The 25,921-nt window shown below is 56.4% G+C and overlaps 1 protein-coding gene across 1 annotated transcript; it reads left to right on the top strand.

Moving 5' to 3' along the window:
• The first annotated feature begins 226 nt into the window (after nt 1-226).
• On the top strand, nt 227-23,986 carry TCF25 (transcription factor 25). Its single transcript, XM_059381309.1, has 18 exons — nt 227-1,217; nt 8,234-8,398; nt 9,126-9,200; nt 9,882-10,000; nt 10,939-11,004; nt 14,324-14,406; nt 15,280-15,410; nt 15,772-15,871; nt 16,551-16,644; nt 17,751-17,843; nt 17,978-18,083; nt 19,099-19,258; nt 20,552-20,639; nt 21,341-21,499; nt 21,653-21,743; nt 22,167-22,246; nt 23,331-23,403; nt 23,684-23,986. The coding sequence occupies exons 1-18, from the start codon at nt 483-485 to the stop codon at nt 23,840-23,842; spliced, it is 2,577 nt and encodes an 858-aa protein (XP_059237292.1). The 5' UTR covers nt 227-482; the 3' UTR covers nt 23,843-23,986.
• Nucleotides 23,987-25,921: the final 1,935 nt, after the last annotated feature.

The raw sequence follows: 25,921 nt of genomic DNA on the forward strand, positions 1-25,921 counted from the left end.
TCCTTACTTGAAACGGCGGGGACAGCTTCTCCCAGGAGGTAAGAATTTAGTAGGGTGCCGTCCCCACAAGGCTGCTGTCTCCACTCTTCTAACACTCTCACACCAGAGCCTCTTGCTCCTGCACTTACACCTCTGCAGTGCGGGGGTTCTCGGTCTTGCCGGCACACTTGAATCCCCGAAGAGCTTCTAAAAACTATCGATGCCTGACCCCACCTCGTAATTGCTAGGAATGCGCCCTTGATCTTTATTGCAGAAATCCCCCCAGGAGACTAAGACACAGTAAGAGTGGCGAGCCTCCTCCACCTTAGACCACGGAGTCCCAGACGCAGACCAACAGGAGAATCACCCGGGACGCATTAACGCCAACAAAAGGCAAACTCCCAGGACGGCCCCGAGGTTCGCTTTCAGTCCATCCGGGGGAGGAAGCGGTGCGGAGATCCGCACCTCTGGGAAGCTCCTCGGTTTGCACGTGTTTACTTTTAATGAGAAGGGCGCCGTCCCGCCTGCAGCCGCGGACGCTGACCGAGGGCAGTCGCTCCCCCTCCGGGTCGCCCGGCTGTCCGTCCCCGGTGCACCCGCACAGGTGCAACGCCACGAGGCCGCGCGCCCGCCTGCGCGCACGACCTCCCCGCCCACCCCGCCCGCAGGTTCCTCCCGCCCGGCCAGCCCGTGCTCGCAGGGCAGAGGGTGGGCTCGCGAGTGGACAGCTCGCAGCCGGGGCAGCCCCCGCCCCCGCTCGGCGGCGGTCGCGGACACGCCTCCGGAAGGCCCGGAGACGCCCAGTGCCGGTACCGCCCGAGCGACCGCCGCGCGGAGGCGCCCAAGTCGCGCGAGAACTGGCCCGGGGCCGCGCCCGCACCTTCTTTGACGCCCTGTCAACCGAGAGGAAGTTCCGGAGAAGCTCAGGGCGCAGACGCGACACGCCAGCCTCGCGCCAGCGTGCCGTAAGTGCGCAGGCGCGCCGGCCGCTCTCTTTTCTGCTTTTCCTTCTCCCGGTCTCCAGGCGTCAGCGGCCGTTGGGTCCTATGTCGCGCCGGGCCCTCCGGAGGCTGAGGGGGGAACAGCGCGGCCAGGAGCCTCTTGGGCCCGGCGCCCTGCAGTTTGTCCTCCACGATGAGGATGATGCGGAAGAAGAAGGTCCAAAGCGGGGTCCAGGCGGCCGACACCCCCGGGGCACAGGGAAGGAAGGCGTCTGCGTCAACAACCGGTTCGAGCTGGTGAGGAACGAGGCTGCCCGGGGTGGGGGCGGTGGGAGGGGGCAGTGGGAGGGGCGGGCTCGTGACGTCACGGGGCGGGCGCTACGTGGCCCGGGCTGCCGCGGGGGCGGTGGTGGGCGTGGCTACGTCGGGCTCGGGTGTGGCGAGGAGAGCCGAGGCCGTCGGGGCTGCGGCGCAGGGGGCGTGGCCGTGGCGTCGGGGCGGGTCCGCAGCCCGGTGGGCGGGGCTTCACGGCTCCGCCCCTGGGGGCTCTGGGCTCGGTCGCAGGGTTGGGCGTGGCGTACGCTAGGCGCCCGCAGGGCCGCGGCACAGCCCCGGACCGGGCTCCTCGCTGGGCCCCGCGCAGCAGGTGTCGGGCCCGGCACCCACGCGGTGGACGCGCGTTGAAGGCGTGCGCGCCCCGCGGGGTTTCTGCTGGCCGCAGTCGGTCGTTCGCTTCTCCGAGCGCCCTGTGCGCGCAGCCCGCGTGTCTGTGTTGCTCAGCTGGGACCCGATGCTCGAGCAGCCGGCGGTGGGTCTGCAGGTGGCGGAGAGACCAGGCACCTTTGTCAGCGCTGTCTTGGGCCGCGCTTGCTGCCGTCGGTAGATGGTGGGGAGCGGGGGCTGCCCGTCCGGGAGCTGGGGAGCCGGGCGTCCAGAGTGCTGGCCTCGCCTCGGAAGGCAGGCGAGAGGCGGTGCAGGCGGGGCCGCGTCCTGTCTTCAGATCCGCCGCAGTCGTCTGCCCTCTGCTGCTTCTGCGACTGGACCCCACCCTGCTGCTTGGCCTGTCTCGACATTTGTGTTACAAACCGTCTCCAACACGAACAGAAGCCAGAGTGGTGTCCGCCCGCGCTTGTCTCCCGGCTCCCGCGGTTGGACTCGCCGCAGTCTGTCTCCCCAGTATTCCTGCCCCTTCATGTGCCCTTAACCGTGCCGCTCATTTTTCTGACTTCTTCCAGAACACCCAAGTCTTCTTTCCCACCTCACTTGTGCACAGGCTGAAACCAGCTTGTGCTGCCGTGGGCCATCTCCGTGGACGTCTGACCCCGCGTGCTTCCTGGTTCCCGTATTCCCCAGATTCAGTCTTTAACCCCAGTAGCTTTTGTTTGGAGGACATTTGCACATTCCAGGCAGTGCTGCTGGGTCCTGGGATTCTGGTAGTCTGGGAAGGCGGTCCTAGTGCCCCCTTGTGCAAACAAGGTAGTAAGTGCACCTGCAGAGTAAATTTAGGCTTCCTGCCTTAAAGCCTGTCATGGTATTTGTCTCTGAAGCGAGTTAACGTTCCTGCTGAAGAAGACAGGAGGACAGATGGACGAGGGAGAAATGGACGAAGTGGCAGGAGCTCACTTGCGGAAGGAGAGGGGAACATTGATGTGGGCCTCACTGTGAGATCCTGTCGCAGGGACTCAAGGGCTGTACCTCTGCTCAGGCTCTGCTGTCTGTGTTCTCCCTTCCGCATTCTGATATTGATATCATCGGCTCAGATGTCCTTCCCTGTCTTGGGATTCTTGTGTCCAGCGCAGCAACATCTGTCTCCTCTTAGACCTTTCACAGACCTCTCGAACCCAGTGTGTCCAATGCTGCTCACTGCCCTTCCTGCCTCCTCCAGGCTTTGCTCTGTGGAGAGCATTTCCACGTTTCCTCTTGTCCACGCCAGCAATGTGAGGGCATTCCCAAGCAGCTTTCTCTCTCGCACGATACACTCAGACCACTGGTGCAGCCCCTGGGGGTGACCATTGCCTGTGGCCTGGATCGTCAGCATCCTTGTGCCCATTCCTGGTTCTGCTCTTCTTCCTTTGCAGTCTCTGAACACAGAGGCCAGCCATAGTGACCCTGTTAAGCACATGTCTGACCTCAGCCCTCCTTTTTTTCACAACCCCCCAGTGGTTCCAGGCTGGCCCAGTTCACCCCATGAGCTCTCCTACCTGTTTTCTTTATAATCTTGTTCGCTGTGCTCTAGCCATAGTGATCTGTCCCCTTTGCTGTCTCCTGTGCTTTTAGCATCTTGTATGCAGGTGACACATGGCTCACTCCTCCCTCCGGTTTTGGTCAGATGTTGCTTCCTCAGGCTTGCCTACCCTTCCTACTTGCTTTAAAAGTACACTTACCCCAGGGCGCCTGGGTGGCTACCGAGTTGTGGATCCTGATCTCAGGGTTGTGAGACCAAGCCCCACACCCTTGGACAACCTGCTCTGCAGGGAGTCAGCTTGAGGATTTTCTCTCTCTCTCTGCCCCTCCCCCACGCTCATTCTCTCTAAAATAAATAACTCTTAATAAAAAAAAGCCGGTGCCTAAGTGGGTCAGTCAGTTAAGCTCCTGCCTTCAGCTCAGGTCATGGTCCCAGAGTCCTGGGATCAAGACCCACGTTGGGCTCCCTGCTCAGCAGAGTCTGCTTCTTCCTCTATGTCTGTGTGTGTGTGTGCTGTCTCTCTCTCAAATAAATAAAATCTTTCAAAAAAAGGACAGTTACCTCACATTCCCATTTCCCTTCTTCTGCTGTTTATTTTTTTCTCATTTTTCCCTGGCAATTAACAGAATATACTGTACAAATAACCTGTTGGTTTTTTTTAGATTTGGTGTTGCTTTGTTTCCCTGCTGAAGCACAAGCTTTGTGGAAACAGACTTGCCATTCCCTAACGTGTTCTGACCACCCTGTGTCTGGCACCCAGATATGCAGAAAAGTTACCACTTGAGTCAGCATTTCCTCTAAGAGGACCAGCAGGTGTTGTCTCCAGCCAGAATGTATGCATACAGGCTTTGGAGGCAGAAGGACCTAGGTTTGAATCCTGGCTCCACCTCTTCAAAGCCGAGAGAATGTAGACAAGATACCGAACACAAACTTTGGTTTCCCTGGGTCTTAGGGGTGATCTCACTTACTTGATGGGGATGTCATCAGTGATATGGGAGTTAACATGTGCAGCCTTTAGTCAACACTCAGCAAACGTCGACATTAAATGATACTGGAAACCAAGTGAAGGGTGGTGCAGTAGCACTTAAGGAGAACCGTGACCCTAAGTGGTTTACTGAGAGACATGCAGGGGCCAGCTCCGTTCTCCTGAGGAGAGGAAAGCTGAGCAGAGACACTGTCCTTTGTTCGTTCACGAATTTGTCCTCGTGACTGGCTGTTGGTTGCGGGGTGGGTTTTTTTTGGGGGGGGGGGGGGGGCTTTAGATTAGAAATCGTTTTTCTATTTCATTCAGAGTTGTTTTTAAAACCGGCTTTATTGGGCGCCTGGGTGGCTTAGTGAGTTAAGCCGCTGCCTTCGGCTCAGGTCATGGTCTCGGGGTCCTGGGATGGAGTCCCGCATTGGGCTCTCTGCTCAGTGGAGAGCCTGCTTCCCCCCCTCTCTCTGTCTGCCTCTCTGCCTACTTGTGATCTCACTCTGTCAATAAATAAATAAATAAAATCTTTAAAAATAAATAAATAAAAACCGACCTTTTTTTTAAAAAAGATTTTATTTATTTATTTATTTATTTATTTGAGAGAGACAGACAGTGAGAGAGAGCATGAGCGAGAAGGTCAGAGGGAGAAACAGACTCCCCGTGGAGCTGGGAGCCAGATGCGGGACTCGATCCTGGGACTCCAGGATCATGACCTGAGCCGAAGGCAGTCGTCCAACCAACTGAGCCACCTAGGCATCCCCAAAACCGACTTTATTGAAGTGTAATATATGTAAATGATAAACTCACCCATTTTAAATGTAGAGTTCAAGTTTTGCAGCATAACATACTGTGCAATGATTGTGGATGATGTAGAATAGAAATCAGTATTTTGGGAGTCTAGGTCTACCTCGACAGTCTGCTAAAAACCACACAGCCCCACTTCTAAAAATGACCAGACTTGGTAGCATTGAGAAATTTTCCCTCTAAGTGAAGAAGATCAATATTTCACAAATAATTACATTTAGCCCTTGATTAGCACTGGAGCCGGGACATGAATCCCCGTGCAGTTGAAAATTCTGCCTATAACTTTTTTTTTTTAAGATTTTATTTATTTATTTGACAGACAGAGATCACAAGCAGGCAGAGAGAGGAGGAAGCAGGCTCCCCGCCGAGTAGAGAGCCCGATGCGGGGCTCGATCCCAGGACCCTGGGATCATGACCTGAGCTGAAGGCAGAGGCTTCAACCCACTGAACCACCTAGGCGCCCCATGCCTATAACTTTTGATTCCCCCCAAAGTTACCTACTGATAGCTTATTGTTTGCTGGAAGCTTTATTGATGACATAGAAGCTATGTTGTATGTATTATATACTGTATCTTTTTTTTTTTGTACTTATTTATTTGAGAGAGAACATGAGCTGGGGGAGGGGCAGAGGGACAGGCAGACACCCTGCTCCCTGGGGAGCCTGATCCCAGGACCCCTGAGTCCATGACCTGACCCTAAGGCAAATGCTTAAGGCACTGAGCCACCCAGGCACCCCTTAGCCATGTTTTACATACTTGGTTGTCAGGGGACAGTGGTATGCGTGATCTGACAGGAGGCGGAATTCAGCACTGCAGGAATCAGAAACACAACAGCAGGGGCGCCTGGGTGGCTCAGTGGGTTATGCCGCTGCCTTCGGCTCAGGTCATGATCTCAGGGTCCTGGGATCGAGTCCCGCATCGGGCTCTCTGCTCGGCAGGAGGCCTGCTTCCTTCTCTCTCCCTCTGCCTGCCTCTCAGTGTACTTGTAATTTCTCTCTGTCAAGTAAATAAATAAAATCTTAAAAAAAAAAAAAAGAAACACAACAGCAGTCGAGTTGAAAGGTCTCCCGTTTATCACTGAACCAGCCTCCTGGTGCGGAGGCATAATAACAGCAAAATCATTTCCCTGAGAAAACATGTTTGTTGGGCAGGTAGGAAGGACGTTCACAGAATGATAGAACATGGTTTTCATGCAGCTTAATTATTATTTTTATTTATTTATTTATTTATTCGACAGACAGAGATCACAAGTAGGCAGAGAGGCAGGCAGAGAGAGAGGGAAGCAGGCCCCCTGCTGAGCAGAGAGCCCGATGGGGGACTCGATCCCGGGACCCTGAGATCATGACCTGAGCCGAAGGCAGCAGCTTAACCCACTGAGCCACCCAGGTGCCCAAGAGATAAATCTTAAGGGAAAAAAAGAAAGAGTCGGCTGGCACCCAGCTTGACTGCGTTGGAGGTACCATTTGGCTGAATGCCGGAGAAAGCTTGGGTGCCAGTTCTCTCCATTGTTGAGAGGAAATGCCCCAGGAGGTCTCAGTCCAGTTTTCTTTCTTTGTTCCCAAATCTAAACCAACCAGACCACACCTGGGCCCCTGGCGCTCTCACTCAAAAAGTATCCATAGTAGGAATCTCCATAGTATTGGGTAGTGCTGGGACAAATGCTACTTTGGTAGGATTCTAGCGTTTTCAAGTCAGGAATGGATTTATAGACAGACAAACATAACATACTCCTGAAATTTATCTTTGCCACTTGGAACTTTCCCTTGGTGAACAAAGCAAGCAAAACCAAAGGATACAAAACTTGTTCCTGCTTTCTTTTCTTTGATAGTTTCCCAGCTGAGACAGTAGATTCAAAAAGAAAAAAAAAAAAAAATGAATGAAAATTCACCAGGCACAGGATGATCTCAGATTTGTTCTCTCTCTCTCTCTTTTTTGTGAGAGAAAGTGAGCAGAAGCAAAGTGGAGCAGCAGAGGGAGAAGCAGCGTCCTCTGAGCAGAGAGCCGGATGCGGGACTCCGTCCCGGGGCCCTGGCATCATTACCCAAGTGGAAGGCAGACATTTAACTGACTGAGCCACGCAGGCGTCCTTCCCCCCCAACCCAATATAAGGGTGTTTTTTTGTTTTTTTGTTTTTAAGATTTTACTTACTTGACAGAGAGCACAAGCAGGGAGAGGGCAGAGGGAGAAGCAGGCTCCCCGTGGAGCAGAGAGCCTAAGAGGTGGAGCCCGTCTCAGGACCCTGAGATCATGACGGGAGTAGAAGCAGAGGCTTAACCCACTGAGCCACCCAGGCGCCCCTGGATCTCAATTTTTAAAAAGAAAGTTGGGGCGCCTGCGTGGCTCAGTGAGTTAAGCCTCTGCCTTTGGCTCGGGTCATGATCCCAGGGTCCTGGGATCGAGCCCCACATGGGGCTCTCTGCTCAGAGGGGAGTCCGCTTCTTCCTCTCTCTCTCTGCCTGCCTCTCCGCCTACTTGTCTGTCAAAGAAATAAAGAAAATCTTTTTTAAATAAATAAATAAGAAAGTTATCTCAGGGTTGTGGGGGTTAAAGTAGATCGTATTTTTATTTTATGTTTTGAGCTTTATATTTTTCAGATGCCCTAAGTTGAAGACTCAGTTTTATTTATTTTTGGACCTGAGTGCAGTAGATGGGGTCCATCCCATTCGGCTGATGAAACATCATCATCATTGTTCTGTATTGGCCTCTTTTGTTTGTTTATTCCTTGACTGGCTGAAGGGCCAGAACTTGTCCAGCGACTTGTACCCACCCCACCCCCGTCTTGCCTCCAGAGTGTGAGTGTGAGTGGGTGTGCACAGTTCACTCTTTTGTACTGCTGTGCAAGGTTCTGTTGTGTGAGCTCCTTTTATTATCAGGGAAGAGTCTCTAGGTAAGTCAGTCCCTACGTACCTTTTCTTTAGCTCCTTGTCCTGTTGGCTGCTGGAGATGAACTGAGCTAGAGCTCTAGGTAGCAGGAAGGAACATGAACGGGCTGTTGAGAGATCTTTGCCCTGGAGTGGTGGTCAGCAAGGGAGAGAGCTTGTAAGGTTTGGGGATTCTTCCTTATGTCAGCTGTAAAGACAGAGACACATGGGGCCACCCTGGGCCCTAGCATCTCTGGGGTTCGTTGACTAAGATGACCCTAAAGCAGGGCGTATTGAGAAGGTAAGAACCACGGCTCTGCTGGGCGCATTGACATGGGTGTTTTTCTTCCCAATGTGACCTCAGAGCGGCCCTGCATAGGTCTCCCCGCCCCAGCTCTGCCCCGCTTTCCACTCTGACACAGCTCAGTATCACCGTTTACTCTGTGACCGGGACACCTGCAAAGTCCTTGTTCTCGCCTCTGTCTCTCCAGATCAACATCGAAGACCTGGAGGAGGGACCTGTGCTAAATGGGGAGAGACCCGATGGTCTGCTCCCAGGCGCGGTGGTGTCCGGGAACAAAAGGAGGTCGCAGAGTGGAGGTGCAGACCGCAAGAAGGCTGGAGAAGTGGCTGACAGGGCAGCGCCCCCAGAGCAGGTATGGGGAGCCACCACACCCACTCTGTGCTGTCCGTTTTGGCCCTGCAGCTGCCGCACAATTTCCTTGGGACCCTGGAGAAGATTTGCAGGAAGCTCTTAAGGGGGGCACATACAGGGTCCCCTCGACAAGGTTCCCTAGCACACGACATGCCTTCACACTTGGGGAGGGTCTGCTTGTGCTCGGCAGCCTGTGTGCTCTGGAACTGTGGCTGCAGCTCTGGTCTGGTGGGCGGGGCTTTGGGGGTGCCAGGCCTTGAGGACCTGCGACCCTGGTTAGTGTCGCAGTGTGGCTGTGGTGCGTGGCACAGGAGAGGGTCTCTTGGGGGGCTTCTGCTTGTCTGTGCAGCAGGTGATGGACAAGTGCAGCCGGAGAGAGCTGACTCATGGGTGCCGTGGACCCCCGCCTGAGCTCGGGATGGTGGGGGCCTGGACACTGCAAGGAGGGAGGCGGCCTGTGGAGGCACCAGAGGGACCCTGGCGGAGGCACCAGAGGGTGGGGGAGGTGTGCAGGGGGATGTGCAGGGGCCCCCGTCTCCAGGCAGCTACGTGTGGTAGGGAGGGTGCTTGGCAAAATGAAAGATGAGGGCAGAGGGCAGATGGGTGGATGGTTTGGGCCCTGGGAGTCTCTTGAGGTCCCATGTCCCTCTTCAGCTTGCTGCTTTAGTTGTCAGATTTTAGCATTTTATTGTCTTTTTCCATTGACCAAAATGTGCTTCTTTTTTTAGTCTAATATAAGTGGCAAACTCCGAAAGAAGAAAAAGAAACAGAAAAATAAGAAAAACACTACAGGAGAAATTTTGGTATGTGCATATGGCTGTTTTTCAAGGTGGTGGTAGAAGCAGTTCATTTTTATTTAGTGTTTTAATTTCTTCCCATTAGGATTCTAGTTCAGAGGTCAGGGAAAGTCACGAACCAAGTTTGGCTGGTATTCCTTCACTTCGTTCCTTGAGGGTTAGACGCCCTCACTCTTGATATCCACGTCCTGGCCACCATCTGAAGTGACATTCTCTGGCCGGCAGAGCCCCTTCTTGGTCTTTTGGCCCCGTGCCCTGAGCTTTTTCTAGGCTGCCAGACTGACGGGATGGTGAGGTGTGAGCCTCTGGGTGCGGTCTGTTGTCGGAACCCTGCTTCCTTCAGTCTTCACCATCAGATGCAGTGTCTCCTGAGGAGGTTGTAGCTTTCTGGACTTGTCACTGGTCGTTCTGGTCCCGAGTCCCATCTGGAGAGGTGGCACTCCTATAGGACTAGCAGTTGGGCTTGTGACTGAGTTCCTTGAAGTGTCCTTCTGGCTCTGTGGTCCTGCCAATGCTGAACTCTCTCCTTTTTTCTAAATAAATTTGCAGTACTCCGTATTGGGATTATAATGTCTTTCGGAATGTAAACAATATAATGCGGGTTTCTTATAAAAATAATTTTGTTATTATTAAAACATTTAAAATAAAGTCATTGTGGTGATTAATATATTGTTTTGGTGTTTTTAGGAAAATGGGCTGGAAGATATTGATCGCATCTTGGAGAGGATTGAGGACAGCAGTGGTTTCAACCGCCCTGGGCCGCCTCCCCTTAGCTCCAAGAAGCACGTCCTGTATGTGGAGCACAGGTACAGCTCTCTCCTCTCTGCTGAGACACAGACTCCCTGAAAAGGGAAAAAAACATTTGAAAAAGACGTCCTGTATCTAAAAGCAATGTAGATTTGTTGTTTTTTAAAGATTTTATTTATTTATTTGTCAGAGAGAGAGAGCACAAGCAGGCAAAGTGGGAGGCAGAGGCAGAGAGAGAAGCAGGCTCCCGCTGAGCAAGGAGCCTGAAGTGGGACTCGATCCCAGGACCCCGGGATCATGACCCAAGCTGAAGGCAGACGCTTAACCGACTGAGCCACCCAGGCATCCATGTTTTATTTTGTTTTAAAGATTTTATTTATTTATGAGACAGACAGAGATCGCAAGTAGGCAGAGAGGCAGGCTCCCCGCGGAGCAGAGAGCCTGATGCGGGGCTTGATCCCAGGACCCCAGGATCATGACCTGAGCCAAAGGCAGAGGCTCAACCCATTGAGCCACCCAGGCGCCCCAGCAATGTAGGTTTATTGCCAAGCATTTAGGCAATAAGGAACAAGGAGAAAGAAGGAAAGGGGAAATACTCTGTTTCCAGTGACCCGTCCTTCAGCTTCATGTATCTGGGAATGGTTTTTCTTGAATGGTATTGAAGTAAGATGTCGTTCTGTGATAAATTATTCCTCTCTTGTCCTAGTAGACGCCTAATGAAACCTCGTTCTTACTAAAGAGACTGTTGCCAGTCTTCCAAAAGCTATTTTTTTTCCTATGTCAGTGAGCCCACCTTGATCTGGTCTGTAGGCCTGAGTCTGCTCTGACTCAGCCCCAGTCCTGGCCGCCTCTGTTTGCGACCCGCATGGTTTGGAGGAACGCAGGCTGCCAGCTGTCCTTCATGTCAGAGTAGCCGTTCTGCCTGCTGAGTTTTATGGGACCTTTCAGAATCCCCAGACTCGTTTCATTTTTCGTTGTAAAATGTTCAATTTTCTAGACACTTGAATCCAGACACAGAGCTGAAAAGGTATTTTGGTGCTCGAGCTGTCCTTGGGGAACAAAGGTAAGCACAACACTGGCTTTGTTCTAAAAAATGTGTGGGAGTATTCTCAAGGCCTCTGAACGTTTGGGGGAGGGGAGGTAAAGCTCCTTGCCAAAGGAAAGCCTTCGAATTTCTGGTTCTGCAAATTCTTCGGAACCTGAAGGGTCAGGGAGGAGCTGATGTTTGACTGTTTCCATGAACACTGGGCTCCAGCCCGCACGCTGCTTTTGCTAGCATGTGTGTCACAATTTTACAGAGATTCTAGAGGTCCTAAAATTTTGCGCTTCTAGCCCTGAAATCTTGGCCAGCTTAATTTTTGTTTCTCCATCAGCAGCAAAGCCAACACAGGGTTGATTCTGGGATAAGTCTGGTTTTGTTATGTAATAGTTCTCAGTGCTTGACGACCTGTGGGAGATGCAGTGAGAAATGCTCTGAGCATGAGGGTCTGTTTGCAGGACTGTGTGTCGAAGGGGTGGGTGTTGGCTTTCCTGACCCCCAGCATTGAGGCCGGTTGTGACCGCGAACTTCCACACTGGCAGAAGCTTTGGCTTTTCAGTATATGTATTTTTTCTGAATGTAGAATTAAATGCTTGGTTTAAAAAAATTGAGGCAAGGGTGGCTTAGTCGCTTGGGCATCAGACCCTTATTTTCAGCTCAGGTCATGATCTTGGGGTCCTGGGATTGAGCCCCACTTTGGGCTCTGCACTTGGAACCCTGCTTGTCTCTCTCTCTCTCCCTTTGCCCCCCAGCCCTGCAGACACATGCTGTCATGTGCGTGCTCTCTTTTTCTCAAAATCTTAAAAAAAAAAAAATTGGGGCAATTTAGAATAGAATTGTTTCCTTTGAGCCCCCCTCCAAGATCACCATTTGGGGGGCGTACTGCCCCCGTCTGGGCCCCTCTGCCGTGCGCCGCACCACCTGGTTCTGCCTGGCTGGGTTCTAGGTTCTAGGTGGATGAGGGGGTGCACGCGCCCCAGGGCACAGTTGTCGGCTGCTGTGTCGGCTGTGGTCTCCCTGCCGCTGGCGGTCATTTCTAGTGAAACCGCCCAGCAGTGGCCCTCCCCGTGTGCGGTCAGCTCCAGGCCTCCACTGCCCTCCGAGTACTGCAGCCCCTGTTGTCTGCCCTGCGGTGGGGGTGGGCTTTTACAGTTCTGTCTAATGCTGTCGACCAGCAATTGTTCTTGTTATTGGCTGATGGTTTCTGGTTTTATCCTGGGTGTTTAAGTTATTCAGGACACAAGGATTTCTACTTTGTCTTCTTTCAGAATGTTGATGAAAAACATGGTCACTTCACGATGTTCCTCTTTGTCACCTGATTGAACGGCGTATCCCTCCCCACCCTGTTGCACTGGTTTGGGTCGGCTTGGTCCGTCTTTGCTGTTCCTTCATATTTCTGCCCAGTCTTACGTTTGTGTAAATGGTCGTTCACAGTGATTATAGTTCTTGTATTTATAGTTGTCGCATGCTTCTAGAACATCGATTGAATACGTGAAGTCCCACCACGGTTTTCCCTGAGAAGCTCCAGTTCCCTCACCATGCACACAGGCGGACTCCGTGTGTTTCTAGTCGTCCTCTCTGGCAGCGCCTTCAGTCCTGCAGAGGCCTATGCATGGCTTTTTCCCCTGACAGCGGGAGGGACAGCCCTCCCGCTGTCCTCCTGATGTCTCCCTGCTCCCCTGCTCAGTGCACGGCTGGGCTCTATCTGCGGTTCGGGGGACCAGGCAGTTCTGAGCGTCCACGCTCCCAATCAGAGCCGGCCTCGGTGCTGGGGGTCCAGAAAGCTGAACACCCACCCCTCCGACACACAGTCCTGCAAACAGACCCTTGTTTGAGCATTTCTCAGAGCGTTTCTTGCTGCGTCTCCCAGAAGTCATCAAACACTGAGAACTGTTACATAACAAAGATCAGACTTATCCCAGAATCGAAACCCGTGTTGGATTTGCTGCTAATTGAGAAAAATTAAGCTGGCTAAGATTTCAAGGTTAGAAGCTCAAAATTTTATAGGTAATGATGAGTTTTCTTTAGATTTTGACCATGATTTTCAGGTACCATGTTTTTTCTCCTGCAGTTTTGCCTTCTTGTTGGGAGAAGAAACGTGCTTTTTTCTCCTGTTCCTAATACAGACCAGTTCTTACTCATACTTTTTTTTCTCAACGAAATGGTTCAGATTATCAAAGTATAGAGAAGAGTGTCCACATGTCCACCTGCCTGTTACTCAGCTTAAGAAAAAAAGCCCCAGTGACCATATATAACCTGTTTGTGGCCACAGCTTCAAGAGGGCGGTCTGGCCCCTGTAGAAACCCCCGGATAACGGAGGTGGAGCACACGGCCAAGGGGAGGGGGCCATCCAGGCACAGCATCTTGGGAGCCGGGCCTCCCATTCCCGCCGCCCCCTCATGCTCTGTCTTGGTCATTCCCACTCAGCAGCGTGTTGACGTCAGTATCCTGCTACACCAGTTCTTTTCATGGTTACCATTTTTCCCTTTTCAAAACCTGTTGCTGCGCTGGTGGCATCTTGCGAGGGGAGGAGAGGGCCTCCTCACAGCAGAGGCACAGAGGCCGTCCCTTTGTCCTCTGTGCCCGTCTGGCGGGGCATTTGTCCGGCCTGGTCCTTAGGGATGCAGATGGCTTCCTTCCATGGGACGCCTACAGGCTCACTCTTCCCCATGTCTTTATTTGCAGTCTTCTACTTTTGTTTCCTTTTTACCCTTTCTTTTCTGCTATTTTGCTGGACTATAAATTTTCTGTTTTTCTATTTTTTTTTAAAGATTTTATTTATTTATTTGACAGATAAAGATCACATGTAGGCAGAGAGGCAGGCAGAAAGAGAGGGGGAAGCAGGCTCCCCGCCAGCAGAGCGCCCGATGTGGGGCTCGATCCCAGGACCCTGAGATCATGACCTGAGCTGAAGGCAGAGGCTTTAACCCACTGAGCCACCCAGGCGCCCCTTTTCTGTTTTTCTTTCTCTGATTGTTTGGTCATTTAGGTGACAGTTTCTAGTTTCGTCTGGTGGTGGTCCTGTTCTGTTTGTTTGTTTTTTTAAGATTTTATATATTTATTTGACAGAGCATAAGCAGGGGGAGCAGCAGAGGGAGAGGGAGAAGCAGGCTCCCCACTGAGCAGGGAGCCCGAAGCAGGGCTCCGTTCCAGGACCCCTGGATCGTGACCTGAGCTGAAGACAGACTGAGCAGCTGAGCTCCCCAGGCACCCTGAGGGTCCTGTGTCCTGGCCGTAGCTCTGCCCCCCTGCCCCCCTCCTTCCCTTCCCCACAGTTTTGTTTCCGCGGTCCCTGCAGGGTTAGGCAGTGAAGGGAAGCTGTGAGCATGTCTGTTCTCCCCAGGCCGAGGCAGAGGCAGCGAGTGTACCCCAAGTGTACCTGGCTCACAACCCCGAAGAGCACCTGGCCGCGGTACACCAAACCAGGTGAGGGGCTGTGGCTTCGGCAGAGCAGGTGCGCGGCTGTGTGGGCTCTGTAGCCTGGCGCTGGAGGACCCAGGATCCCCTGGCCTCCCCATACGCCAGCTGCATGTTTTCTCAAATAGGGTTTCATGCAGCTTTTTTCTACTTTTCTCCTGTGGATACTGTATTGTAGGAAGCGATCTCGTTCATTTTCCAGGTGTGATAGTTTGTACTTTGCTGCCAGCGAGTAAGTCTGTAGAACTTAAGATCAGCAACTGTGCAGAAGCACCTGGGGAATGTGGCGTAACCACCCCGTATCAGAGAGCCCCTGGGTCTAGGGCCTGACTGGGGCGGGAGAGAGTGTGCAGACAAGAGCACCCATCGCCGTCATGGAGGGAGCATGTGGCGGCCCCGCCCTGCCCAGCAGCATGGACACGGGAAGCTCCTTGCAGAAGCCCCGAGCCAGGGCAGAGGAGTCTCCTTGGCTCCGTGGTACGGCAGGAGAGTAGCCTGGAGCCGTTTACCCATTTCGTGATGCTTCCGAAGGCTCCCAGGAAGAAACGGCTTCGCATACCCAGTTTCTGGCAGGAAGAGAAAGGGTTCCCACTGGTCTCCCGTGCCCGGCTGGATCTGGGCTCTGCCTGGTGTTTAAGCCCAGTCAGATGGGGGGGTGGCACTCACCTTTGCTGTTGTAGGACACGGGTGATCTGGCCACACCCATCGGGGAAGCAGCCTCTTCCTGGGAAAAGCATAAGCGGGAAGCTGGTGTAGACCACACCACAGGCAGTCAGCCCTGGGCATTGTGGGAAGGTAGACGCTCTGACGGGGACTCCGTGGAGTATGCCTGAGCCTGCTCGTGGGGGTCACAGGAGGGGCCTGATGCTGCCCTCCCCGCAGGTCTGTCGATGAGGCTGCTGGAGTCCAAGAAGGGTCTCTCCTCCTTTGCTTTTGAGCACAGTGAGGAGTACCAGCAGACCCAGCACAAGTTTCTGGCCGCGGTGGAGTCCATGGAGCCCAATAACATCGTGGTGCGTGTGTCCCCAGGAGCGTCTTTGCCCAGCCTACACCCTCTCAGTTACCAGGCTGCCCCGCACCGGGGTCACAGCCTGCAGTCCCTCGGCCCGCAAGCCCTTTCTCCTTCTGTCTCCTCTGACCCCTGCTGTACACCTGGATCCCAGGGCTGGGGGGACTGGCAGAGGGTGAAGGTAGAGGTCCTGGGGCACGGGGCCCCTGCTCTTACCACAGGCCTGGTTGGTGATGCAGCTTAGCAGCACCAGTGAGCCTGGTTTCAGTGACTGAGAGAAAGCCCCGCCTGGGGCTGCTGCCTTGCTGCTGGCTGTCCGGGAGGCATGGCCTGTGGCCCCAGCAGCGTCCCCGCTTTGCTTCTAGGTTCTGCTCCAGACTAGCCCATACCACGTGGACTCGCTGCTGCAGCTCAGTGATGCTTGTCGTTTTCAGGAGGATCAGGAGATGGCCCGAGACCTCGTTGGTAAGAGCCCGTCTGGGCGCTCGGCCCTGCCACCGGGCCCAGCACCCCCTCTGCTGAGGAGGCGCAGGCGCTGTCCCAGAAGGTGCTGGCCATACACAGCCATTGCCAGGGCTGTTTTTAAGAGAGGAAGGGGGGGAGAGAGGTGGCGGGAGGGGCAGAAGGAGAGAGAATCTCAAGCAGACTCCGCACTGAACTTGGGGTCCAACTCGGGGCTTGATCCCACAATCCTGGGGTCACGACCTGAGCCAAAAGCAGATGTGTCACTGACTGAGCCCCTGGCCTGGCTTTTTTCATTTACCCTCATGTTTTCAGGGTTCCCTCCTCTTCAGTGAGATGATGCTCCGCAGTGAGGATGGGCTGTGTTTGGTGTGTTACTTGGTGGACACTTGGGTAGTTTCCACGTCTTGGGTCCCGTGACTGAGCTGCTGTGGATGTGTGCATGTGGGTTTTGTGAGGACATGTGTTTGTATCTCCCTGTCTAGAAAGTCGTCCCTCTGCGTGAGGTCAGTGCACAGAGTGGCATTCATGATCCCCAGGGTCAGGGCTGCGCCATGGCACTTTCCAGAACCCTTGTTGTGCTCTCTTCCTTTGAGAGCTTTCTTTGTGAGCCTTGGGGGATAGGCTTGGAGGTGCCGCGCGCTGGCCGTGACCCCTCCCCCGATGTCCGTGTGGCCCTCAGAGAGAGCGCTGTACAGCATGGAGTGCGCCTTCCACCCCTTGTTCAGCCTCACCAGCGGGACCTGCCGGCTGGACTACCGCAGGCCCGAGAACAGGTGCGTTTCCAGGGTGGCAGGTGTGTTGAGGTGGGTCAGCGCCGTGGGGGGACGTGAGTACCCATGTAGGTGCAGCTAGGGCAGGTGGCAGGGGGCTGTCCCCAAGCTGTCCCACCTGCTGACTCACACCAGGGGGTCTCACTGTGTTTGTAACCTGAACATAAGTGGCCTGGACTCCAAGACAGATGGGTTGGGCTAGCCTGGGGTTACATTTGTCCTTGAGAGAAATGAGTCTGATAAGCCCCTGCTTGATCAGGGGGTGTGTAGTTGTGTTTTCTTGTCTATTTGGACACAAGGATCTGTGCCCCAGGAGTCTGGAATGCTCTGGAATGTTTTGTGGGCAGTCCTACGTTCCTCCATCATCGAGCTATTTGAGCACAGTCTGATCCTGCTCCCCGCACTGAACAGGGAAGACCGCATGACACCCTCTTCTCACAGATGTGTCTCCCGCCCCAGAGCCCTGCTCTGGCACCCTCGCTCCTCACCTCTGATTCCTGCCCTCAGTCTGGCCTTCAGGGCCTTGTGGGGGAGATGGGTGTGTCCTGTCCTGGTGCCCTCTTCACCCACCAGGGCCTCCATCAGCCTTGCTCATGTCCCACACACACACGTTGGCCATCAGCCTGGGTCCCAGGACACTTGGACCCCCTACTGCACAATTGTCTGGTTCTGTGTCCGTTGCATTTGGCTCTCCAGTGGAATTGTTGGTTCTTGGAGACAGGCTATAACGTGCTAACACGTGCAGGCTCAGCAGGGTGGTGTCCACTGGTAACAGTCCCAGTGCCCCCGGAGGATCCAGCTCAGCGAACCTGACGCCCGGCAGCAGCCCCCTAGCCACTCCTGGGACTGGAGATTTCCACAGTAGTGATGGGAGGAGAGGTTGGCTCTTCCCCGAAATGGTGAACCGTAAACCAAAACCAGGACAATCCGAGCTAATGGCGAGCTTGTTGCGCTCCCTGGGGACCCATGTAACTGGGCCCGCAGACTGAGGAACGCTCATGATCCTTTGCGCCGCCGGGGTTGCCTGGGAAGCGCCAGTGCGTAGTGGGCGGCGCTGCGGCGGGGGGACTGCGGCTGCCCTGGCTTACCAGGAACTGTGTTGGGTCTAGGAGCTTCTACCTGGCCCTCTACAAACAGATGAGTTTCCTAGAGAAGCGCGGCTGCCCGCGCACGGCGCTGGAGTTCTGCAAGCTCATCCTGAGGTAAGCGCCCACAGCTGATGCCCGGGGTCCCTGCGGCCCTCGCCCGCAGCTGCCCCCCCGCCCGCAGCTGCCCCCCCGCCCGCAGCTGCCTGCCCCTGCCCACCGGCACCCTCTCTCCTATGCCGCCCCCGAAGCCTGGAGCCCGACGAGGACCCCCTGTGCATGCTGCTGCTCATCGACCACCTGGCCTTGCGGGCACGCAACTACGAGTACCTGATCCGCCTCTTCCAGGAGTGGGAGGTGGGTACGCGCCTCTCCCTCCCTGTCTCCCTCTGGGCTGCTGCTGCTTCCGCAGGCGCCAGAGCTGTGGGGGGCGGGGCCCCTATGGGACGGACACACACACGCACGCACACACACACCCACACCGCCGCGGTCCTGACCTCAAGGCAGAACTGTAAAAAATGCACTGCCTCACCGCTGACCTTGATGGTGATGGCGTGTTGCAGTGGCGCTGTTTTAGGGTTAGGGCTAAGTGTAAAAGTAGTAACATTCATTTCATGTGTTCTGTTTTTAATTCGGCGGCTAGAAAATATGTTTCTGTTGGACGGTGCTGTCTCGGAGATGTGTGACCCTGACCACCTCCCATGAGGCGGGGCTGGTGGGTGTCACTGAGAAATGACCACATACGTGAGTCACTCTGAGCCCTTTCATTTGGCTCTTTGGCCGAGGAGTCCCCCTAGTTTACAGAAGTTTCTGGAGCCCCCAAATGCAGCTCCAGGGAGCGCACCCCCGCTCCACAGCAGGGCTAAAGGGGAATGTTTGCTGAACTCTGGAGACCATGGCCCTGCTTTAGTGGAGAAAACCTGGCCCGTTGTGTGTTGTCTGTTACGGACACGTAGAGAAAGGCCAACAAGGTGCTCGGCCATGTCCACGGATGTGATCAGGTTCCAGCAGGGGGAGGGACGCTCCTCGTTGGACCCGGGCTTCCCGAGTTTCCCACTGTGGGTGAGCACGGGCTGCCTGCTGGTGGGCACCTGTGACCCCACTTGACTCCACCTCCCCTGGGACCTTCCTCTCTTCTGTCCCTGCCGAAATCCCCCCCGCCCCCGCCACCACCACCACCCCAGCCTTGTTACTTGTCTCCTGCCAAGAGAAAGCTCCCAGACGTGCCATGAAGTTCTTTATGCCAAGTAGAGAGATGCCAGCAGGACGCCTGTGCTCATCGCCAGGGCTCAGACTTGGAGCGCCTGGAAATGGTGCGTCCTTTTCGTCTGCCACATCCGCGCTCCAGACTTGGTTTCTCTGGCCCTTGCAGGCTCATCGGAACCTGTCTCAGCTCCCAAATTTCGCCTTCTCTGTGCCGTTGGCCTATTTCCTGTTGAGTCAGCAAGCAGACCTCCCAGAACAGGAGCTGAGCTCTGCTAGGGAGCAGGCCTCTGTCCTGATCCGACAGGCCCTCACCATGTTCCCCGGAGGTGGGTGCACCCTCATCAGCCCCCCCACCCAGCACAGTTCGAAAGCTGAGCGAGTCAGAAGTGACTTTGGTCTCCAACTGTCTTGGGGTTTTAGGATGAGTGTTTCAATATTGACAGAGAAAAACCTGCTCTCAGAAAACAGGTCTTTTCTAGAGGGAGGGGCCTGAGCTGCAGGGTGTCAGCAGAGCCGTACTGGAGGGGCCCGGTCCGCAGACCGCACTTCTCAGGGAGTTGAAGAACTCAGAGACAAGGTTGTCCTGGGACTACACAGTACAGGCTCCTGCACCCTCCCTGAGCTTTCTGGAGTCGTGGGCCAGTGTCCGTGTGGGGACAGAGTCCTGCGGGCTGATCTCGGTGGTGACAGGAGATCAGAGAGCAGCCTCCTATCCTGTCAGGGTCCTGGTGGATTGGGCCCTCCTACCACGTGCGGTTTCACAGAGGGCTGTGTGCCAGGGACTGGCCATGTGGCTCAGGCACACTGTCCCCACAGCCCCGTGAGTCACCCTTCAGCTCCGTGAGCCTGCTGCGTCCCAGGCAGAGGAGGCAGCCAAGGTCCCCACCTCTCGGGCTCACAGCCTAGGGCAGGGAGCCGCCAGTGGAATGGGCTGAAGGGGACGGCGTATCAGCTGACACGAGGTGCCAGGGACAGAACAGAGCGGGGGGTGTGGACGAGGGGCGCAGGCGTGAGGAGGGGGCCGGACAGGATCGAAGCCCATGTCAGTGAGGGTTCCCACCAGACAGCGTTCTCAGTCCCTGCTCGTACGTCTGGGCCTCACACACGTGGCTGCCGGGCCAAGTCTTGGGAGAACTGACCCTTCCTCATCGAGCTGCTTGTAGCGAGGAGGCCAGGCCCCTGGTGGGCGCTAGCTGTTCGTGTGGGGCCAGCGGTGTTGGCAGCCGTGAGACGACGGACGGTGCTTCCGTACAGGCTCGGGTCTGTTGGCCGTGGAATGGTTGCCGGTGGTGTTTCCATACAGCCTGGGGGTCCTGCTGCCCACTGAGCTGCCCTGCTGTTTCCTGTCCCTGGCCACTCGGCCTCCAGTGCTCGGAGGGAGAGCGCTGTCTTGAGTGTCTGCACCCAAAGCCCGAACCCCATGAGCCGGCCCCTCCAGTAGCCCGCAGGTGGAGTGTGTGGGGACGCCTCGTGGGGCTGCCCTCGGATGCACACGGGGCCCCTGGGAGGCAGCAGGGCAGAGACCCGGTCCGAGGTGGCAGAGGCCCCCTGGGGGCTGGTACGGGCGGACTGGCTTCACCCTGTCACATGCCCTTGGGGGCCCCTGCTTCCTCCTGCAGTGCTCCTGCCTCTGCTCGAGTACTGCAGCGTGCGGCCCGATGCCGCTGTCGCCACGCACCGCTTCTTTGGCCCGGAGGCCGAGATCAGGTAAAGATAGGACAGTGCCTGCCCACAGGTCGTGGGCTGCCCCTGGGAGCAGAGCCCGGGGACCGTTTTCACTCAGACCGGAGGCTCGTGAGGCTGGCCATCACAGCTCTCTCCCGCCCCAGGCAGAGTCCTGCTGGGTGCTCACTGCAGGGACCTTGGCAGCCAGACTGTTCTCCCACCGTGGAGGGCTGGACACAGCGCCGGCCGGCACGTGGGCCACATGCAGCCCCAAGCACGGGCCTTCCTGCTGAGAAGTGGGCAGGGTGTGGGGCCTGATGCGCCAGCCCTGCTGGCTGGGGTTGGTGACCCCGTGGGTATTAGTCACACAGCTGTGTGCGCACCCAACTGCCTTGCCCAAATGTCTCGTGAAAAAATAAGGAAAACATGCAGCGTGGGAGCCAGCCGTGCTCAGACCCTCGCAGTAAACCAGCACAGTGCCTCCGGCATCCCGGCCTGCGCAGACCTACGCAAGCCTTTTCTGTTAAAGACCTTGTTCTTACTAAAAAGTACACACTTTGTGGAAGCAGATGCCTCTGTATCCCCACGTCTGGGCAGCGGCCTGTCCCAGTTCAGCAGCCCTTCTGGGCAACCTGCTCCGCCCCCAGGCTGCTGGACGGGCCCCTGGGCCTCCCCCCAGGGCTGGTGGGTGTGTGGAGTCCATGCCCTGGTGGGCCCAGCTCATGAGCCCCTGTCTCCCACAGCCAGCCCCCTGCCCTAAGCCAGCTGGTGAGCCTGTACCTTGGAAGGTCACACTTCCTCTGGAAGGAGCCTGCCACCATGAGCTGGCTGGAGGAGAACGTCCGGGAGGTTCTGCAGGTGGTGGACTCTGGGGACCCTGCGGTGGCAGCGTGTGAGAGCAGGTGGGCCTGGGGGCCGGTGGGGGCAAAGGGGGCAGCACCCGGCCTGGTGGGTGGTGAAGCCCTGTGCTCGGGGTGGTGGTCACAGGGGTCGCCGTGGGGCCAGGGCGGGCTCTGCGCCACAAGCCTACTACGCCTCTCCTTCCCGGACCTCAGGCGGAAGATGCTCTACCAGCGAGCGCCCAGGAACATCCACCGGCACGTGGTCCTGTCCGAGGTCAAGGAGGCTGTTGCTGCCCTTCCCCCGGTAAGGGAGAGGGCCTGGAAACGGGGGCTTTGTCGCCCGCGGGCCCTTCCCTCACAGCTGGGGTTTTGAGAGGGGGGCTGCTCCTGGCCGGCTGACCTCCCAGGGCTCAGAGCGGGGGCCCTGAGGCACTCTGGTGAGAGATCCTGGCACAGGGAGTGTGGCTTTCTGCTCCTCCCCTGCTGCGCGTGCCCTTTGGCCGACAGGCATCCTTGGCCATCTGAGTGGGGCAGAGTGCCTGTCTCAGTGGAAGCAAGGCTGTCCCCACCCTTCGCCCGGCGTCCAGCAGACGCAGCCTTGCAGCCAAGGACCGATTCTGTTTGGCTGACGGACTCCTCGTGGAGAGACTGGTCCAGGCTGGAATCAGCTGGAGGTCTGTTGGAGGCACAGCCGGGCTTCACCATGGGTCTGCTTCCCTTTCTGAAGGATGTGACCACGCAGTCTGTGATGGGTTTTGACCCTCTGCCTCCTTTGGACACGATCTACTCCTACGTCAGACCCGAGAGGTACCTCTCCGCCTCCTGCTTTGCTCCTTTGCTTGTGTAGCTCTGAGGTCAGTGCTTCCGGCTCCCTGGGGCCCCCTGCCTCCTCCAGACCCAGGCCCCTGAGGACAGGGTGACGCGGGGTTGTAGGTCCGCTTTTGCCAGCCATGTCCTTTCGCTTGCTTGTCTGACGAAGGAGTGTCTTCCCATGGGGTTCTAGAGCAGGTGTCGGACGTAACAGTGGGAAGCTGGAGGAACGTACCAGCTGCGCCCTGTGGCCTGTGTGGCGCCATGGAGCCGTGTTATGTGCGTACCTAGCAGGCAGCGTAGTATCAAAGCCACAGCCCGAGTCTGCTGATGCCTGGGGCCCTGTGAACTGAGAAGGGCCTGTGTGGCCCAGCCCAGGAGAGCTGCAGTGGAGCGGGACGGCGCTTCACCTTGGATCATGGGAAAGCTGCCTTCTGCTTTCCTGGTGGCCTTACCACAGGCTGTCAGCACAGCCTGTAGCTCTGGAAGTCCCAGACAGGTTTTTCCATTCCAGAATGCATGCCCTCTCCAGGCTTCAGTTGAGCACGTTATGTAGAATAAAAAGCTTTTTCTTAACTGAATTACATTCTAAAAGTTGGACTGCATGCTTCTAGGAAAAGAGTGCCTACTTTAGTTCTTGAATCGATCAAGGTGACGCTTACACATTTTTAATGTTGGTGGGTTCAGAGAGCTGCCTTGCTGGACAGTGTAGGCCTGAGGAGTGAAGGGCTGTGCCAGCCCAAGCCACCAGTCTTCAAATGGCCAGTGGAGCTGGGCTCCAGCACCATGTCTTACCAGGAGGGCACTCCCCAGCACACTCTGGAACCTTCTCCTCACGTGACCACTTTGTAGCCCCTGCATGGCTTTTCTCAAAAGTGAGCCACTGAGCCGTGGCGAGTGACCCTCCTCTCTCTGCTGAGCTCAGCTAGCCAGGTCCCCAAGGGCCCGCCCCCTCTGGGTGACCTTCCCTGGGAGGCCTGAGCTTGTGCCCCAGCTGCTGCGCTGGCTGCGTTGGTGTACCCTGCCCCCAGCCCCAGGGCAGGGCGCACAGCTGCACCATCTGACCTTCTTCCTCTTTCAGGCTGAGTCCCGTCAGCCACGGAAACACGATTGCCCTCTTCTTCCGGTCTTTGTTGCCTAATTACACCATGGAGGTATGTGAGCATGCTTTGGCCTCTCTCTGCCATGTGGGTTCAGGCTGGGCCGCGGACACCTGCAGCCCGCTCAGGAGGCCGGGACAAGCCTGCCTGAAACGGTCGCGGCCACCTCAGCCCCTCCCCCAGGCATGGCTCCTGGACCTCGCACTGGGGCCTAGCCTTGTGTTTGGGTTTGAAGCTTCCTCTTCCCAGCAGGGTCCTGGGGGAGCTGGGGTGGGAGCCCTGGGCCTCAGGACCCAGGACAAGCCCCAGCTCAGACGAGTCTTCACTGCCGCAGGGGGAGCGGCTGGAGGACGGAGGGGCTGGGGGTCCGAACCACAACCAAGGCTTGAACAGGCTGATGCTGGCTGTGCGAGACATGATGGCCAACTTCCACTTCCACGACGTGGAGGCAGCTCGCGAGGACAACCCCGAGGGGGACGGGGAGTGGGACTGAGCCCGCAGAGATGTCGTGCCCCAACGCTGTACAATTATGTTCCTGATTGCTGTTCTGGTCGGAATTGGCCAGTTCCCTGGAGTAGAGATGCTGATGTGTCGTCCGCCTGCCTCCTGTGTCGCCTATAAATGTGAATGGGTTACACTCCCGCAGCGTGGGCTCTCCTTTCCTGGGGCTGGACTCTGTGCCCAGGGTGAGGCAGGTGGGTCTTGGGTCCGCCCAGCCCCCAAGGTGTCCCAGCAGAGAACATGACCCAGGGTCACATGCAGCCAAGCCCCAGCTCCACGTGAGCTCTCTCCGTGGCCGCCCTGCCCTCACAGTCTGGGCCACAGAGTGGAGAAGGTCCCACAGGTTTCCATTGCGACACCCCAGCTGAGAACACCAAGATGTTTGCTTCGCTCGGGAGCCTGGACAGGCTGGCCAGAGGCTGGAGGGGCTGACACCAGAGCCCTAGGGCTGGGCACCAGTGGCTTTATTGGGGAACTTCAGGGCAGCCCTGGGCTGGAGGGAGGCTGAGAGGTAGACCTTGGGAAGGACGTCTTGGTGGCTCTGGAGATTGTACATGGCAGGGATTAGGGGGCCTCTGATTGGGGGGGAGGGGCAGTGAACAGAGCGTGGGGGAGGGGTCATCCCCTGGGGCAAGTCCTGGCCCTCCTGCCCCTCGGCACCACACAGAGCTGCTTGGAGCTCAGGCGCCAGACGGGTTGTGGAAGGGTCAAGGACACTGAGGTCGTGAGCGGGCAGTCTGCGGGGCACCCTCCCAGCCCTGACCTCCGCCCCATCGTGTGGGCTGAGCCTGCCAGGAAGTCCCCCACGGTGCTGTAGGCATGGTTGTGCAGTAGGCATGGTTGTGCAGTCAGCTTTGGCGGTGGCGGAGGGGTGGTTTGTGTTTTAGGAGCTTGTCCTGTCAGAAGTCCCCAGCTGGAGACCCCCTACATTTGGGGGTCAGCAGCGAAAGTCTCTGCCGTGAACACGCGTGACAAGGATGGTGCCCTGCGCCCGTGCCGGGGTCGGTCAGTTACTACCCGGACGTCAGTCCTTGTCTCTGCCTGGATTGCGTGAGTGGGATCCAGGACCGACAGAATCCCAGGCTGTCCTAGATCCTCACTGGCCCCACGAGGGTGCCCCACGATAAGCTTCAGCCAGCAGGACAGGGGTCTGTCCTCTGATGGAGGCAGGCAAGCAAGGTGAGCTTGACACCTAGCCTCTCCTTAAGTATGCCCGCATGGGGACGTATGTCCGGAGTCGCAGCAGCCCTTTTACGACTGGGAGTTGGTGACCTTCCGAGCAGAGCCAGTGTCCTAGAGAGAGTACAGCAGAGAGAGGCTGGGCCCAGGCCGTGCTGAGACTGCTTGCTTCTCGGCCCACTGCCCCGAGAGATGTTCACGTCATCAATACTCAGCCAGACTGCTCAGGTTTAGGTCATTCCTTGCAGCTCGCTTCCATGGAGATGGCCAGACAGCCAGCTCTCTCACATGGGAGCATCTGCTCTAAAGGCTTGCCCTGCCTCCCCAGGGTCCAGGCAGGGGTGAATGGGCTCCTTCCAGGCCTGCTGCCCATGGACAGAGTGCTGACAGGTTATGCTCTCTCCTGTGAAGGTAGACCCTACCCCAGGGTCTGTAGTCTTTAGCGCAGACACCACAGGGTGAGCACACGAGTTCAGAGAAGCCCCTGTGACCCAGCTCTGGGCCAGGCCTCGTTGAGATCCCGTGGAGGAGCCATGTGGTTGCTCCTGGGACTCTGTCTCCTGGCTGGCCCTCAGGGAGCTCCGTGAAGTAAGCAGCGCCTGGGCCCTCTGGTCAGGCACTAACCCCACCCCCTGGTGTGGCCATGGCTAGATGCTGCTCTCTCACTGGACTCCAGCTGCCCCATGAAGCTCGTTTACGCACTGAGTGCGTGCAGCATGCGGGCCTGGTGTGTGCCAGGCCTTGTCCTTGGCGCTCCTGTTGTCAGCCTCCGTACGTGTGGGTCTCCGCTTGGACAGTTGTGGCCAGTCCTTACCTCCCAGGGGCATGAGAGATCAAGTTATCATTGGCCTTAAGATTATCTGGGATTGGGACGCCTGGGTGGCTCAGTTGG

The sequence above is a fragment of the Mustela nigripes genome, chromosome 17 (genome assembly GCF_022355385.1).
Source record: "Mustela nigripes isolate SB6536 chromosome 17, MUSNIG.SB6536, whole genome shotgun sequence".
Taxonomy (NCBI): domain Eukaryota; kingdom Metazoa; phylum Chordata; class Mammalia; order Carnivora; family Mustelidae; genus Mustela; species Mustela nigripes.